General features: G+C 41.2%; 2 protein-coding genes across 3 annotated transcripts in view; both read left to right on the plus strand.

The window, feature by feature from the left end:
- CNPY2 (canopy FGF signaling regulator 2) overlaps nucleotides 1-4,698 on the plus strand; it is a 29,612-nt gene extending 24,914 nt beyond the window's left edge. Inside the window, exon 8 of the transcript XR_004966349.1 lies at nucleotides 4,660-4,698. The gene's annotated coding sequence lies outside the window, so the exon portion shown is untranslated. The remainder of the gene's footprint in view (nucleotides 1-4,659) is intronic.
- Nucleotides 1-17,068, plus strand: part of CS (citrate synthase) — a 36,501-nt gene that overhangs the window by 14,198 nt on the left and 5,235 nt on the right. Inside the window, exons 2-6 of one of the 2 annotated variants that reach the window (XM_036301338.1) lie at nucleotides 4,660-4,710; nucleotides 5,730-5,837; nucleotides 6,546-6,611; nucleotides 7,432-7,563; nucleotides 7,808-7,996. In XM_036301338.1, the coding sequence (XP_036157231.1) occupies nucleotides 4,660-4,710; nucleotides 5,730-5,837; nucleotides 6,546-6,611; nucleotides 7,432-7,563; nucleotides 7,808-7,996 (546 nt within the window). Of the gene's footprint in view, nucleotides 1-4,659; nucleotides 4,711-5,501; nucleotides 5,633-5,729; nucleotides 5,838-6,545; nucleotides 6,612-7,431; nucleotides 7,564-7,807; nucleotides 7,997-17,068 lie in introns of those variants that run through there. The other variant, XM_036301339.1, reaches the window with a different exon arrangement.

A 17,068-nucleotide genomic window follows, 5' to 3' on the forward strand; every position in this document is an offset into this window, starting at 1 on the left:
TCTTGGTCTTTCACATCGAAATCACTTTTAAAGCATTTAAACCAGCATTCACAAGTATCTTGAGATGGAGTATGTTCACCATAACCTTCCCGAAGTATTCAGCAGCACTTTTCTTCAAAATAAAGTAATGAATTAAAACTCCCCGCAAATGCTTTTTTTTGGGGGGGGGGGGGGGGAGGCACGAAATTTGACATTTTTAAGCGTAAAAACATCTATGATGTTAACACCTTCAGAAAATTTGACATATGAAGTTTTGAAGCTTGCTATCACTACAACAAAATAGCATACATATCAAATCGCATATATATCAATATCTGTGCAACTCCATCTATTGAAAAAAATCTGCATTATTAACCGGTACACCTAGTAAAAGGTCTGCTGCAGTACTGATACAGTTGCTGGGAGATGGGGCCTCTATAATAGGGGATCTGTGGGACCATTGAGCATGGAATAGCTTGAACATGGCTATTAGCTCCGTAGAACAATAGTTTGACTTATTCACATGTTTTTTCTTGTCCCTTTTTTGGTGACTAATAAGAATAGGAAAAGTTATCTCCGTAGTGTTGGGTCCAGCTCCCAGTTGTCCCTCGCAGGGTGAAGAGGCTAAAGGGCTCTTTGTGCTGTTTACTTCTTGCCCAAATGGTCCTCAGTGAACTAGAGGAGACTCTTTAAGAAGTTAAGGAAAGGCCGAGGCCGGTTTGGCTCGGTGGATGGAGCGTCGGCCTGCGGACTGAGGGGTCCCGGGTTCGATTCCGGTCAAGGGCATGTACCTGGGTTGCGCACATCCCCGGTGGGGGGTGTGCGGGGGGCGGCTGATCGATGTTTCTCTCTCATCGATGTTTCTAACTCTCTCTCTCTCTCTCTCTTTCTCTCTGTAAGAAATCAATAAAATATATTTAAAAAAAAAAAAAAAGAAGTTAAGGAAAGGAGTTATGACAGACACTCTGATTAACAAGTTGAGGTGTTCTGCCTTTGCTTTAGGGATAGTTTGCCTGTGTTCTCTGGATGTAGCTTTAGAGATATATATATAGATAGATATATAGATATAGATATATAGGTATAGATAGATATAGATATATATATCTTTATTGTTGAAAGTATTATAGATGTCCCCCCTCTCCCCCTCTCATTGACCCCCTGCACTCTGTTCCCACCACCTTTTCAGGCTTTCACCTTAGATTTATTCTTTTTTATTTATTTTATTTTGTTAATCCTCACCCGAGGATATTTTTCCATTGATTTTTTTTAGAGAGAGTGGAAGGGAGAGGGAGGGACAAAGAAACATTGATGTAAGAGAGACATATCGATTGGTTGTCTCCTGCATGCACCCCAACCAGGGCTGGGGAACCTGCAACCAAGGTATGTGCCCTTGACTGGAATCGAACCCGGGACCCTTCAGTCCAAGGGCCGATGCTTTATCCACTGAGCAAACCAGCTAAGGTGGATTGATTCTTTTAAAAATAACCTTTTTCTGAAGGGTCACTTCTCTTTTCAATCCTTGGTACTGCCACAACAGAAAGAGGGACACTAAAATCTAAAAAAAGCCTCAAGCCCTACTGAACTCCCATCCTAGGCATGTAGCTTTTTGGAATTTATACAGTATCACTGGTTCAAATGATTTTCAGAGCAACTAGACAGTAAGACAATATTTACTAGAAAAGGTGCTTCTGGCCTTTTGGCAAGGGGGAGGGAGGTGTGGACTTGCTCCAGGTTTAGTTTGTATGTGTGTGATCCTTTTAGTTTGCAGTGCTTTCACATTCATTTTATCACAAAATAACCCTGTTGAGTTGTGTAGTCAGTAATAACACCACATTACAGATGGGGAAACTGGGGTTTATTTTGACTATCTCATTTTTTTTTTTTTAATATATTTTATTGATTTTTTACAGAGAGGAAGGGAGAGAGATAGAGAGCCAGAAACATCGATGAGAGAGAAACACCGATCAGCTGCCTCCCGCACATCCCCCACTGGGGACGTACCCGCAACCCAGGCACATGCCCCTGACCAGAACCGAACCCGGGACCCTTGAGTCCCCAGGCCGACGCTCCATCCACTGAGCCAAACCGGCCCCGGCTTGACTATCTCATTTTTATCTTCAAAGTCATCTCATGCAGAAAAGTTATATCTCCTTGTCTAACCCCTTATAGCTAGTTAGCCCAGTAGTCACACCTTGTCCATAGGGCAGCAGTTCTCAACCTGTGGGTCGCGACCCCTTTGGCGGTTGAACGACCCTTTCAAAGGGGTCGCCTCGACCATCCTGCATATCAGATATTTACATTAAGATTCATAACAATAGCAACATTATAGTTATGAAGTAGCAACGAAAATAATTTTATGGTTGGGTCACAACATGAGGAACTGTATTTAAAGGGCCAGAAGGTTGAGAACCACTGCCATAGGGGTTATGTTCCATGACTCCCAGTGGATGCCCAAAACCACAAATAGTACTGAACCCTATGTTTTTCTCTATACATACATACCTGAGTAATTTATAAATTACTGACAGTAATAGATTAATAATAACTAATAATGCCGAAACCGGTTTGGCTCAGTGGATGGAGCGTCGGCCTGTGGACTGAAGGGTCCCAGGTTCGATTCCGGTCAAGGGCATGTACCTGGGTTGCGGGCACATCCCCAGTAGGAGATGTGCAGGAGGCAGCTGATTGATGTTTCTCTCTCATCGATGTTTCTAACTCTCTCTCTCTCTCCCTTCCTCTCTGTAAAAAATCAATAAAATATTAAAAAATAATAATAATAACTAATAATAAAACAATTATAACAATATCCTATATAATAAAGAGCGAATATGCTAATTAGACCAAACAGCAGAACGCAGAACGACCTTCTGGAACGACCAGTGGGAGGCGGTGGGGCCGTGAGGGCCGAGCCCCTTGCACAAATTTCATGCATCGGGTCTCTAGTACTGTAATAAAAGTTGTGTGAATGTGGTCTGTCTCAAAATATTTATTGTGCTATACTTAAACCTTCTCACCTAAAGGAAGCACTTTATGGCTTCTGTTTAACATATCCAATTTGCCATCATCACTACGCTATGTTTTGGGACTATTATTAAGTAAAATGAGGGTTACTTGAGCACAAGCACTGCGAAATCTCAACTGTGGACCTGATAACTCAGCCAACTAAGTGACTAACAGTGTGGATACATACACTGGACAAAGGGACGATTCACATCCCAGTGGGATGAAGCAAGATAATGCGGCCTTTAAACCTTATGAATTATTGCCTGGCCAGTGTGGCTCCGTGGGTGAGTGTCAACTTATGAACCAAGAGGTCACACGGTTCGATTCCCGGTCAGGGCACATGCCAGGTTTGCAGGCTCGATCCCCAGTGGGGGGCGTGCAGGAGGCAGCCGATCGGTGATTCTCTCTCATTGATATTTCTATCACTTCCTTTCCCTACCTCTCAAATTAATAAAAATATACTAGGAAAAAAAAAACATGAAATGTTGATTTCTGGAATTTTCCATTTAGCTTTTTCAGACCACGGTTAACTGAAACCATGGAAAGCAAAACCAGGGATAGGTGCTATGTATTTTAATTGGTTTTTTAAAGGCAGTGTTGAACTTTTTGTTGCAGGTCAGCAATCTTCTCATAGAAAGCTGTTTCTCTTTGGGGGGAAAAAACCCTATCTCTAAACATATTAATAGGCTAGCTACGCTATTTGTCTTTGTAGTAAAGATTATAATATAGCCTTTATTTTTATGTTTTACTGATTGTAGAGAGAGGAAGGGGGAGGGAGAGGGAGAAGGAAAAACATTGATGTGAGAGAGAAACATTGATCAGTTATCTCCCACACATGCCCCAAACCAAAACGTACATATGTGCCCTGATGGGGAATAAAACCTACAGCCTTCTTGAATCTCAGGTCCATCTTTCTGGATAATTTTCTTCCTGAAGTGTATCTTTAAAAATCCTTTTGGGTTCAGGTGTATAGGCAATAAACTGTCATCTTTTGTTTGTCTGAAATGTCTTCATTTCACCTCCTTTAAGATATTTTTTCACCTAGTACACAACTCTAGCTTAATTCTCTCAGCACTTTGAAGATGATTTTCCAGTTTCCATTACTGTTGCTGAGTAGCCTCCTGTCGGTTGTCACTCTGAGGATGTTCTGTCTGTGTGCTTTTTCCAGGAGCATTTGAGGGAGTGTTCCATAGTCAGTCTTGGCCTGTGGGCGCTCCTAGGCTGCCTGGAAAGGTTGGAAGTGTTGCCAAAACACTACTAGGTGCCTGATTTTACCAGCAGGGCTAAGTAATCGATCAGTTCCCTCATTTGCTTTTCTCAGGGCCACTCAGAATTATTAAGAGCTAGATTGGGATGGACTAGGTACTCTGTAACAGCCCTTCTGACCTTTCCTCTGTGCCTACAAAGCCCAGCCCTGGAACCCAAATGACGGGAGAGAGTGTGTCTTCAGGGGGTGATGCTAAAGAAGCTCTGGATGCAAAAAGCAGAGCTAAACCCAATGGCTGCCTCCAGACTTGGTTAACTCCTTCCAAGCTATTCAGGGCCTTTCGCAGCTTTTTTTATGCCAAACAGTCCTTAGAGGCTAAGATGAATACAGGTTGAGGCACTGTCACTTCTTGTTAATACATAGGAGGGAGGAGTAACTATTGCATAAATTTTTGTGTTTTTTTTTTGCAGAATGCATCCTGTCTTGTTCTTGCTGCCCGGCATGCTAGTGCTTCCTCCGCGGTAAGTTTTGGGGGGAAAAAGACTGAGAATCATTGAGGCAGCCTGATCCTGGGATAGGGTTGGGGGTGGTTTGACTACCACCCAGATTCATCATTATTCTAATCTTCTGGAGGTGTTTGTTATTATTGTTATAACTATTATTTTAAGAAGTCATTTATTCAATAGTGTAGTGAGATGAGAATATAAAATGTTTTTGCCTAATCTTTTAAAAAATTTACTGTTTTTATTGATTTCAGAGAGGAAGGGAGAAAGAGAGAGTAACATCAATGATGAAAGAGAGAATCATTGATGGGCTGCCTCCTGCACAACCCCTACTGGGGATTGAGCCTGCAATTGGGCATGTGCCCTGACCAGAAATTGAACCGCAACCTCCTGGTTCATAGGTCAACACTCAACCACTGAGCTTGCCAGCCGGGCATGCCTAATCTTTTTTTAAAAAAATTGCTAAAATATACATATCATAAAATTTGCCATTTTAACCATTTTTAAGTGTATTAGCTCAGTGGTAGTAAGTACATTCACATTATTGCACAGCCATCAGCACTGTCCATCCCCAGAACTTTTTCATGTTCCCAAATTGAAATTCTATATCCATTAAAACAACTCCCTATTCTCCTTTCCCTCTGCCTAGTTCTTTTAATTGGGTTTTAGAAAGACAGGAAGGGGGAGAGAGAGAGGAGAGAGAGAGGGAGGGAGGGAGAGAGAGAGAGAGAGAGAGAGAGAGAGAGAGAGAGAGAGAGACATCGATTTGTTATTCCACTTATGCATTCATTGGTTGATGGCTTCTATGTGCCCTGACGGGATCAAACCCAAAACCTTGGCATATCAAGACAACGCTCTGACCAACTGAGCCACCCTGCCAGAGCTCCACCTAATTCTTTTAACCTCATATGAAGAGTAGTTGACCAGTCTTCCCTGGCAGGTAGAGAAAACCAAGTTAAGAAAAAGTCTTCATATACCTACTTTGCAGGTAATGTAGTCAGCATTTTGACCGTAACTTAGCCTATTTCTCTTTTTAGAATTTGAAAGATGTGTTGGCTGACCTAATACCGAAGGAGCAGGCCAGAGTTAAGGCCTTCAGGCAGCAACATGGAAAGACAGTGGTGGGCCAAATCACTGTGGACATGGTAAGGGTTGTGGGAATTTGGCCGGAAAAGTAGCTCTGTAATGTGCTTTAGCAAAAGTGTTGTTCTCTTCACTGACTATTCAAAAGCATTCTGTTCTATATAAGGAAATGTTGGTGCTTAATGATTTTTATTAGAAATTAGACTTATTTTCTTTAGATTTAATAGTTGAGCCTAACCTAATTCACCTATGGGAGGCATGAATGAAATTTCTGTTTCTCTTTCCAACACCCTAGGTTTTGGAGCCAGTGCTCTCTGTCTTTGAGTCGACGTTGTACCGACCATCCAGGCCCTCTAGAACAGCTTTAGGATGGCTTCTCTTCTAGCCCTAAGAGTCTGAGCAGCTCAGATGATAATTCCACAGCAGTATTTAGCCATTAGTCTTTTATCCCCTTCCCCTATAGTAGATCCCATTCTGTTTACTTTGGTTGTAACAGTGGGCATGAGAAAAAATAAAATTCAACAGGAAAAGGAAGCAAACAGAGGCAGAAACATCAAATAAAGATAGTTATTTCTCAATTTAAAAATTTCATTTCCAACGTTAGTAGGTTCCCTTGCAAAGTTCCATACTGTAATAAGTTAACTCATTGGAAATCATCTCTCCCAAATGAAGCCTTGTGAGTCAGAGATAAATGACCTCTCCCAGATCCCACTAACAAGCTCTAGCCTGAATTATTCTGACTATCGGTTGCATCCTCTTCTTTTCTTTAGATGTATGGTGGCATGAGAGGCATGAAGGGATTGGTATACGAAACATCAGTTCTTGATCCTGATGAGGTAAGAGACCTTCACGTTAATCACTAATAATTATTGTGTTTACTGACTGTTGTGCACACCGTGTTTTAGACCACTAAGGGTAAGGAGAACAAAATAAAGCACCTTCCTTTATATTTTGGAAGCTTGAAAATAGGTATATATGGAATAACTGAAAAATAAGTTTACCTTTTTTTTTTTTTAAATATACTTTTATTGATTTCAGAGAGGAAGGAAGAGGGAGAGAGAGAGAGAGAGAGAGAAACATCCATGATGAGAGAATCATTGACCAGCTGCCCCCTGCAAGTCCCCCACTGGGGATCGAGCCCACAATCCGGGCACGTGCCCTTGACCGGAATTGAACCTGGGACCTTCCACTTCACAGGCCAACGCTCTATCCACTGAGCCAAACCAGCTAGGGCAAGTTTAGCTTTATTTTTTTTTTTTTTAATATATTTTATTGATTTTCTACAGAGAGGAAGGGAGAAGGATAGAGAGTTAGAAACATCGATGAGAGAGAAACATCGATCAGTTGCCTCCTGCGCATCCCCCACTGGGGATGTGCCCGCAACCAAGGTACATGCCCTTGACCGGAATCGAACCTGGGACCCTTGAGTCCGCAGGCTGAAGCTCTCTCTATCCACTGAGCCAAACCGGTCAGGGCGAGTTTACCTTTTTAATAAACCAGCTAGTAAAAGTACAAAGCAGAAGTAAGTTTTATGAAGATTTAAGTTTTAAAAGTTCTACTCTAATTTGTTGAAATGTCTGATAAGAGTAGGACCAGTCAATTATTTCCAGGCTAATACATTTAAGTTGTATAACATTCTCACTCTTCTCCTTCAAGGGCATCCGTTTCCGTGGCTACAGTATCCCTGAATGTCAGAAACAGCTGCCCAAGGCTAAGGGTGGGGAAGAACCCCTGCCGGAGGGCTTATTTTGGCTGCTGGTAACTGGGAAAATCCCAACAGAGGAACAGGTAAAGCAGGAGGACATTGGCCTTTCTCATTCCCCTCCTTGGCTTTTCTCTAATTTCTAACACTTAATCCTGATCTGGCTGTTGGTGGTAGTTTACAGAGATGTACAGTGAACGGGAGGAATCAGAGCAGAGTTCTGCGTATAAGGGGATTGGGTTGAATTTGCTTGTATTTTCTTACTCATATGTCACTGTCTTTTTCTCTTCTTTTTCCTTGCCTTGTTGAGCAATGTATCCTTTTTTACAGGTGTCGTGGCTCTCAAAAGAATGGGCAAAGAGGGCAGCTCTGCCTTCCCATGTGGTCACCATGCTGGACAACTTTCCCAACAATCTACACCCCATGTCTCAGCTCAGTGCAGCCATTACAGCCCTCAATAGTGAAAGCAACTTTGCCCGAGCATATGCAGAGGGTATCAGCCGAACCAAGTACTGGGAGGTAGGTAATTTTGGTGCAGTGATTGATGTGTGATGGGGATTCAGAGAGTAGAATGTGAAGGAAGGAAAAGAATATAGAATCTTTAGGAAAATTTACTCCTGAGTTATGCCAAAAACATATTTAACTATTTTTTATTGTGTCTTGCTTTTTGTCTTTGGGTATATGGAGCATGCTTTCTATCACCAAAGTTGTTAGTTTGTTTAGGGTGGTATAGATGTAAAAAAGAAACTATAATTCTGTAAAACCCTGTTGAAATACGTACACAGGGCTGTTGGAACATTGAAAAGGATGTGACTTTGTCTACACCAAGGTTATGCATTTGCTCTCCAGTCAGGGCACATGAAAGAATCAACCAGCCCGGCCAGTGTTGCTCAGTTATTGAGAATCGACCCATGAACCAGGAGGTCATGGTTCGAATCCCCATCAGGGCACATACCTGGGTTGCTGGCTCAATCCCCCAGTAGGGGCATGCAGAAGGCAGCCAATCAATGATTCTCTCATCTTTTTTTTTTTTTTAACTGATTTCAGAGAGGAAGGGAGAGGGAGAGAGAGAAACATCAATGATGAGAGAGAATCATCGATCGGCTGCCTCCTGCACACCCCCTACTGAGTATCAAGCCTGCAACCCAGGCATGTGCTCCTGACCAGAATCAAGCCTGGGACCCTTCACGCCACAGGCCAACACTCTATCCACTGAGCCAAACCAGCCAGGGCTCTCTCTCATCGTTGACGTTTTCTTTCTCCCCCTCTCCCTTCCTCTCTCTGAAATCAATAAAAAGTTCTTTAAAATAAAAATATTACAATTTTTTTAAAAAATAGAACCAACCAATAATGCATAGATAAGTGGATCAACAAATTGATGTTTCTCTTTCACTTCTCTCTCAAATCAATTTAACTACAGGGTCCCTGAGGAAGAATTCATAGTGCAGTCTCACACTAAATTCAAATGGTCCCATGTCTTCCTCTTCAAATGAGAATCTTGAGAATGGCAACTAAGGCAACTCTAGAGTCTGGGACAGGGGTGGGCAAACTTTTTGACTCGAGGGCCACAATGGGCTCTTAAACTGGACCGGAGGGCCGGAACAAAAGTATGGATGGAGTGTTTGTGTGAATTAATATAAATTCAAAGTAAACATCATTACATAAAAGGGTACGGTCTTTTTTTTTTTTTTAGTTTTATTCATTTCAAATGGGCCGAATCCGGCCTGCGGGCCGTAGTTTGCCCACGGCTGGTCTGGGAGGACTGATGCCAATCAGCCACAGTTCTGAACTAGCCCACTCAAGATACCTGTCAGGAGTGGGAGGGTAGTTCGTATCCCAGAAGATCCAGGATTCTGAGCTTTATTTTCTGAAAATGAAATATTTGTACTCTGTAGTTGTAGTAGAAGAAGACTACTGTGCCTTGTCCCAATACAGAATATCTAATTCCTTCCATCCTCTTTGCATATACTCATAAACACTGGGTAAAGTACAAGATTTCTGGTTAAGTTTACAGGAGCACATCTCATTTTCTTTTGTTTCTTATTCAGAGACAGGTAATGTAGGAACACAAGAGTTCCCTTTTGCAAAACAGGTATACTAAGTGATTTTGATAATAAGATGCTAACCACCAAGTGGTCCTGGAAGAGTTTACTATGATGCAAGACACAGAATAGTCTGTGGGCCATACCGTGGTCCACTAGTCTGATGAAATCCCCTTGGGATTTTGTCAAATCCTGCTTCATTTGGTTGGTCAATATTTATTTGATGCCAACTGTGTATAGAGAATTATGTTTGCTGTTGGGGGAAGGAGGGAGGGAGAGTTTGCAGTTGATATTAGTCTGTTTGGCATTGAGGAGGAGGAGGGTATTGGAGTGGCACAGAATATACACATTCACAAGCACTTAAAGCATTTATAGAGCTGCACATCAGTAGATTCAGAAAGCTATATAACCTGAATATATTGCTTTTCATTTCCCCCCTTTTTTTTTAATTAAATTTATTGGGGTAATGTTGGTTAATAAAATTATATAGGTTTCAGGTCTATAATTCTAAATTATATCATCCGTATATTATATTGTTTGTTTACCACCCCAAGTCAAGTTTCCTTCCTCATTTTTTCTTTTTAAATGCTATTCAGGTGATTGTTATCTGTGTGGGTCACCATAACACAAAAGATTAAATCAAGACCTGCAGTTTGCCAAAACCAGTTTGGCTCAGTGGATAAAGCGTCGGCTTGTGGACTGAAAGGTCCCAGGTTCGATTCGGGTCAAGGGCATGTACCTGGGTTGCGGGCACATCCCCAGTAGATGTGCAGGAGGCAGCTGATCGATGTTTCTCTCTCATCGATGTTTCTAACTCTCTGTCTCTCTCCCTTCCTCTCTGTAAAAAATCAATAAAATATATTTTAAAAAAAGACAGAAAAAAAAAAGACCTGCAGTTCCTTAGCCAGTTTGGCTTAACGGATAGAGCGTCGGCCTTCGGACTGAATGGTCCTAGGTTGAATTCTGGTCAAGGGCATGTGCCGGGTTGGGGCATGCAGGAGGCAGCCAATCGATTATTCTCTCTCACTGATGTTTCTGTCTCTTTCTCCCTCTCCCTTTGTCTCAGAAATCAATCAATCAATATATATATATGTATTTTTTTTTTAAGCTAAAAAAGACCTATAGTTCTTCGAAACTCATCTTTTAGAAACTTACCACCCAGAAGTGAGTTTCTACTTGATTGTCATGAGGAGAGAACAGCTTCTACTTTTTTTTTTTTAATCAATCAGCTGCCTCCTGCACACCTCCTACTGGGGATGTGCCCGAAACCAAGGGTACATGCCCTTGATGGGAATCGAACCTGGAACCCTCCAGTCCGCAGGCCGATGCTCTATCCACTGAGCCAAACCAGTTAGGGCCAGCTTCTACTTTTTAATGGATTCCTACAAGACACTCCCCAGGCATCCAAACATGCTGCATTGCTTCACGCTGTCCTTTGTTGAATCACTAAAATGTGCTCCTCTGCTTGCTGTTGCCTCCATTTTAGCGTAGCCATTGATTGATTGTTCTACCGTCATCTGTTTGTGAGTTGTCATCTAAGTTTGCCGATCTTCTGGAGAGTACAAGCTAGAAGTGATATATTTGTCACCCTTAGGATGTGTGTCTAATATGTTCACACTACACAAAAATTAGCACTGGGTTTTGGTGCTTTAGTTTAGTGGTGCTTGATGCTCTTTTTGCTGCTACATCTTGTCTCTTTTTTAAAAAATATATTTTTATTGATTTCAAAGAAGAAGAGCACATCTTGTAACTCTTACTAGTAAAGGTCAGACATGCTATTTCAGGTCAGTTTTCTGTTTTGGTTAATTTAACCATGGACTGTTTAAGAAGAATTACATTATAGCATTCAGCTGGTTATTTCTGTTTAAAAATTTATGTTAAGTTTATATGTGATCTGAGTCTTTATTGGGATCATTGGTTCATCTTGTTTTTTCACATATATCTCAAGAGAATAATCTGCCCTAGCTGATTTGGTTCAGTGAATAAAGTGTCATTCTGCGGACTGGAGTGTCCTGGGTTCGATTCTGGTCAAGAACGCATGCCTGGATTGTGGGCTTGATCCCCAGTTAGGGAGCGTGTAGGAGGCATCCAATCAATGGTTCTCTCTCATCAATGATGTTTCTATCTTTTCCTCTCCCTTCTTCTCTGAAATCAGTAAAAATACTTTTAAAAAAAGAATGATCTGCCTCCAACATTTTTTCCATCACAGTTCTTATGACTTTAGATAGTGTAACCTCTTGAGTTGAGTTAGGACTCTTTCTGTTTGGCTTAACTTCACTCAAGACCAGGAAATTACTACGATACAACCCACCTGTTTAATTGTGAAGTAGCCTTAAGTAAATGTTGAGTAAAATTTGGCAAGTAGCTGGCAGATCAAGTTTTGCTTATAATATCACCTTTTGTAAGGCCTATAACAGTATATGTAGGTTTTGAAGCCGTTTATAATCAAATCATCTTAACACCTAACAGCCCTTGAAAACATGCCAAATATACTTAAGTGCTTTATGTTCATCATCCAATTTAATCCTCAGCACAACCTTATGAGGTAGATGTTGTTCTTCCCATTTTACTAACTGGGAAATCTGAGGGTTAGAAAAATTAAGTAGAGAGAAGATTCAAATTTGAGTTTGCTCTACTCTGGGCTCTCTTCACTATTAATACTAACGTTTTTTCTTCTGTGTCTTCTTAATGATTGATAGCTAAGTATTTGGCCAGCATTTTACTAGCATTAGAGATGGTGACTCTCGATAACAGTTATGGTCAATTTTGTTACCTTTATTCCAAACAGTTATGATGGTGGTGTGTTTGGTTTTTTTTAATATTTTTTATTTATTTATTTATTTATTTATTTATTTTTTATATATATTTTATTGATTTTTCACAGAGAGGAAGGGAGAGAGATAGAAAGTTAGAAACATCGATGAGAGAGAAACATCGATCAGCTGCCTCCTGCACATCTCCCACTGGGGATGTGCCCGCAACCCAGGTACATGCCCTTGACCGGAATCGAACCTGGGACCTTTCAGTCCGCAAGCCGACGCTCCATCCACTGAGCCAAACCGGTTTCGGCTTAATATAGTTTATTGATTTTTTACAGAGAGGAAGGGAGAGAGATAGAGAGTTAGAAACATCGATGAGAGAGAAACATCGATCAACTGCCTCCTGCACATCTTCTACCGGTGATGTGCCCGCAACCCAGGTACATGCTCTTGACCGGAATCGAACCCGGGACCCTTCAGTCCGCAGGCCGACGCTCTATCCACTGAGCCAAACCAGCTTCGGCAATGGTGGTGTGTTTTAACGTCTCTTTTTCCAAGGCTTTGTAGATAATGAGTTGGTACAAGCTAAAATAGCACTCCAATCTTTGCTTATTAAAGAATGAATAAGCAAGAGTTCTCTGCCAGATTTTTTTTTTATTATTGCTGTTTTATTTTTGTTTTTAAACTCTCTTTAACTGTACAGCATTGACCACTACAAAAAGGGTGTAAGGATCCCACACTGTTATACCTGATCTGATGCTTTATAAACTTCATCCTCACTGGTAGAAGGTGAAACAATCTCATTTTTGCAGTTTCATTATGATGTGGCCATTCATACATTCCAGATGATTTTGAAAGTTAGTATATACTTCACAGATACCAGTTTGCCTAGCCTGAGATCCTGTTCCTGTCATTCTGCCAGTGAATCTAGTCCAGGGGTGGGCAAACTTTTTGACTCGAGGGCCACAATGGGTTCTTAAACTGGACCGGAGGGCCAGAACAAAAGCATGGATGGAGTGTTTGTGTGAACTAATATAAATTCAAAGTAAGCATCATTACATAAAAGGGTATGGTCTTTTTTTTTTTTTTTTTTAGTTTTATTCATTTCAAACGGGCCGAATCCGGCCCGCAGGCCGTAGTTTGCCCACGGCTGATCTAGTTCCTCAGAACTGCCTATCCTTGATGCAGGCTTTAGAAGTAACCTACTTCCTTGGGGGATTTAAATCTGCAAAGAGGTATAGTTAATAGTATGATTGTCATGTAAGGAATCTGAAAGCTTACAGAGTGTTAACTAAGTATTTCTTACTTAAAATAGCTTTTAGCCCAGCCAGTGTGGCTCAGTGGAAAGAGTGTCAGCCTGCGGACAGAAAGGTCCCAGGTTCGATTATCGGTCAGGGCACATGCCTGAGTTGCAGGTTCAATCCTCAGTGTGGGGCGTGCAGGAGGCAGCCAATCAATGATTCTCTCTCATCATTGATGTTTCTGTCTCTCTCCCCCTTCCTCTCTGAAATCAATAAAAAATATATTTTTTAAAAAATAGCTTTTGCCGAAACCGGTTTGGCTCAGTGGATAGAGCGTCAGCCTGCGGACTGAAAGGTCCCAGGTTTGATTCTGGTCAAGGGCATGTACCTGGGTTGCGGGCACATCCCCAGCAGGAGATGTGCAGGAGGCGGCTGATCGATGTTTCTCTCTCATCGATGTTTCTAACTCTCTCTCTCTCTCTCCCTTCCTCTCTGTAAAAAATCAATAATAAAATATATTTAAAAAAAAAATAGCTTTTATTTTGGCAGTATTCTAACTGAATTCTGGTGGCATTGACAAAATTCACTGAGTACAGATGACTTCATAGGGATTAACTCATTTAGGCTAGTTATTATCCATTTTACTCTTAGTTCCAATAGAACTACTGAAACCTCATGACTTTTTTAAAAATATATTTTATTGATTTTTTACAGAGAGGAAGGGAGAGGGATAGAGTTAGAAACATCATGAGAGAGAAACATCAATCTGCTGCCTCCAGCACACCCCCCACTGGGGATGTACCCGCAACCAAGGTACATGCTTTTGATCAGAATCGAACCTGGGACCCTCAAGTCCTCAGGCCGACGCTCTACCCACTGAGCAAAACCGGCTAGGGCATGACTTTTTTTAAAATGTTTTTATTGATTTCTAGGGAGAAGAAGAGAGAAGGTTAGAGAGATAGAAACATTGCTGAGAGAGAAACATCATCGATAGGCTGCCTCCTACACTCCCCATACTGGGGATCGAGCCCACAGCCCAGGCATGTGCCCTGACCAGGAATCAAACCAGTGACCTCTTGGTTCCTGGGTCAATGCTCAACCATTGAGCCATACCTGTCAGGCCTTCATGACTTCTTGTAGGAGCCTTTAACCAGTTAGCTTGATGGGATAGCACTATGTAACACCAATCAGCAAGTATTTACTCCATGCTTTCTATGTACATGAAACTGGATAAAAGCCGCTGGTTAGAGCATCGTCCAATAAACCAAAGTTGTGGGTTTGATCCCTGGTAAGGGCATATACAGGAACCAACCATTGAATGCATAAATAAAAACAAATCGATGTTTCTATCCCTTCCCCTCTCTCAGGTCAATCAATACATTTTTTATATTAAAAAAACAAAACTAAACTAAAACCCTGTCTCTTCCTAAAGGAACTTAAAATCCCTTTGAGAAAATAAATTTGAGCCATAAAAATTAAGCAAGCTTTTAACATCACAAAAAGAGAGACAACCAGCTACGTTTTTCTTAACAAATGAACACAACAAAACTATCAAATAGTCTTGCTTAAAAAAATTGAACCTGAATCTGCTCCAGCCTCTAAATCTAACTTTCAGTTTGTAGGAAATAGAGTTGACAGAGGAACATCACAGGTATATAGCCAGCAAACGCAGGGAAATTCTACAGAAGAAATGATCTGATTTCCCACAAATAAATTACAAATTTATTTTTTTCTTTTTTTATTATTATTTTTTTTAAATATATTTTATTGATTTTCCACAGAGAGGAAGGGAGAGAGATAGAGAGTTAGAAACATCGATGAGAGAGAAACATCGATCAGCTGCCTCCTGCACATCTACTGGGGATATGCCCGCAACCCAGGCACATGCCCCTGACCGGAATCGAACCTGGGACCCTTCAGTCCGCAGGCCGACGCTCTATCCACTGAGCCAAACCGGTCTCGGCATAAATTACAAATTTAAAAGAGACTTGCGCCCAGCCGGTGTGGCTCAGTGGTTGAGCATTGATCTATGAAACAGGAGGTCACAGTTTGATTCCTGGGCCAGGCAAATGCGTGGGTTGCAGGCTCGATCCCCAATAGGGTGTGCAGGAGGCAGCTGATCGATGATTCTCTCTCATCATTGATGTTTCTATCTATCTCTCCCTATCCCTTCCTCTCTGAAACCAATAAAAATATATTTTTAAAAAGAGACTGGCCCTAACCAGTGTGGCTCAGTGGATAGAGCGTCGGCCTGCGAACTCAAGGGTCCCGGGTTCGATTCTGGTCAGGGGCATGTGCCTTGGTTGCAGGCACATACCTAGTAGGGAGTATGCAGGAGGCAGCTGGTCGATGTTTCTCTCTCATTGATGTTTCTAACTCTCTATCCCTCACCCTTCTCTGTAAAAAAATCAATAAAATATATTTTAAAATAATAATAATTTTTTAAAAAGAGAGAGAGAGACTTGGGATGGTAAACACACAATACAGTTTACAGATGATGTGTTGTGGAATTGTATGCCTGAAACCTGTATAATTTTGTTAACCAGTGTCACCTCAATAAATTCAATAAAAGTTTAAAAAGTGAAAATGAAGGAGAGCATAAGAGGGAACTTAAATTGAATACTGAGAAGATATTTAATGATACTGATATCATTAAATTAAATTTTAATCAGTAGGATAATGGTTTTGTGATTTGGGTTTATGAAGGATCGTTATCTTTTAGACATACATGCTTAAATATTTACATATTGAAATACATATATGATGTCTGGTGTTTAACTCAAAATAATTTGAGAATTGAGAGGGGGAAGTATGGTATAGGTCCGTGGTCGGCAAACTGCGGCTCCCGAGCCACATGCGGCTCTTTGGCCCCTTGAGTGTGGCTCTTCCTAAGCCTTAGGAGTACCCTAATTAAGTTAATAACAGTGTACCTACCTATATAGTTTAAGTTTTAAAAATTTGGCTCTCAAAAGAAATTTCAATCGTTGTACTGTTGATTTTTGGCTCTGTTGACTAATGAGTTTGCCGACCACTGGTATAGGTGAAACAAAAGTGGCCAGGAGTTATTTGTTTAAGCTAGATGATGCTTGTTAGCTGTGTAAGTTACTCAACCTGGCCAAGCCCTAATTTCCTTATTTGTAACATGAGGGCTATATTACCTTATAGGATTATTGTAAGAAAATAAATAAGTGCAAATAACATATCTAGCACAGTACCCGCTATAGTAAGTGCTTAAGAACTGGAAGCCTTGCCCTGGCCAGTGTGGCTCAGTTGGTTGGATGTCATCCTGTGCACCAGGAGGTTGCCAGTTCGATTCCCAGTCAAGGGCACATGCCGGGGTTGTATGGGTTTGAGGCACTTTCGGGAGGTAACTGATCGATGTTTCTCTCTCACATTGATGTTTCTCTCTCTCTTTCTCTCTCTCTCTCTTCCTCCCCCTTCCACTCTAAAATCAAGAAAAAAAAATTTTTAAAGAAATCTATATCCCTCACTACAAAGACAAATTGTGTAGCTAGCCTATCAATATGCTTAGAGATAGGGTCCTCCCCC

Source organism: Myotis myotis, unplaced genomic scaffold (assembly GCF_014108235.1).
Source record: "Myotis myotis isolate mMyoMyo1 unplaced genomic scaffold, mMyoMyo1.p scaffold_m19_p_3, whole genome shotgun sequence".
Classification (NCBI taxonomy): domain Eukaryota; kingdom Metazoa; phylum Chordata; class Mammalia; order Chiroptera; family Vespertilionidae; genus Myotis; species Myotis myotis.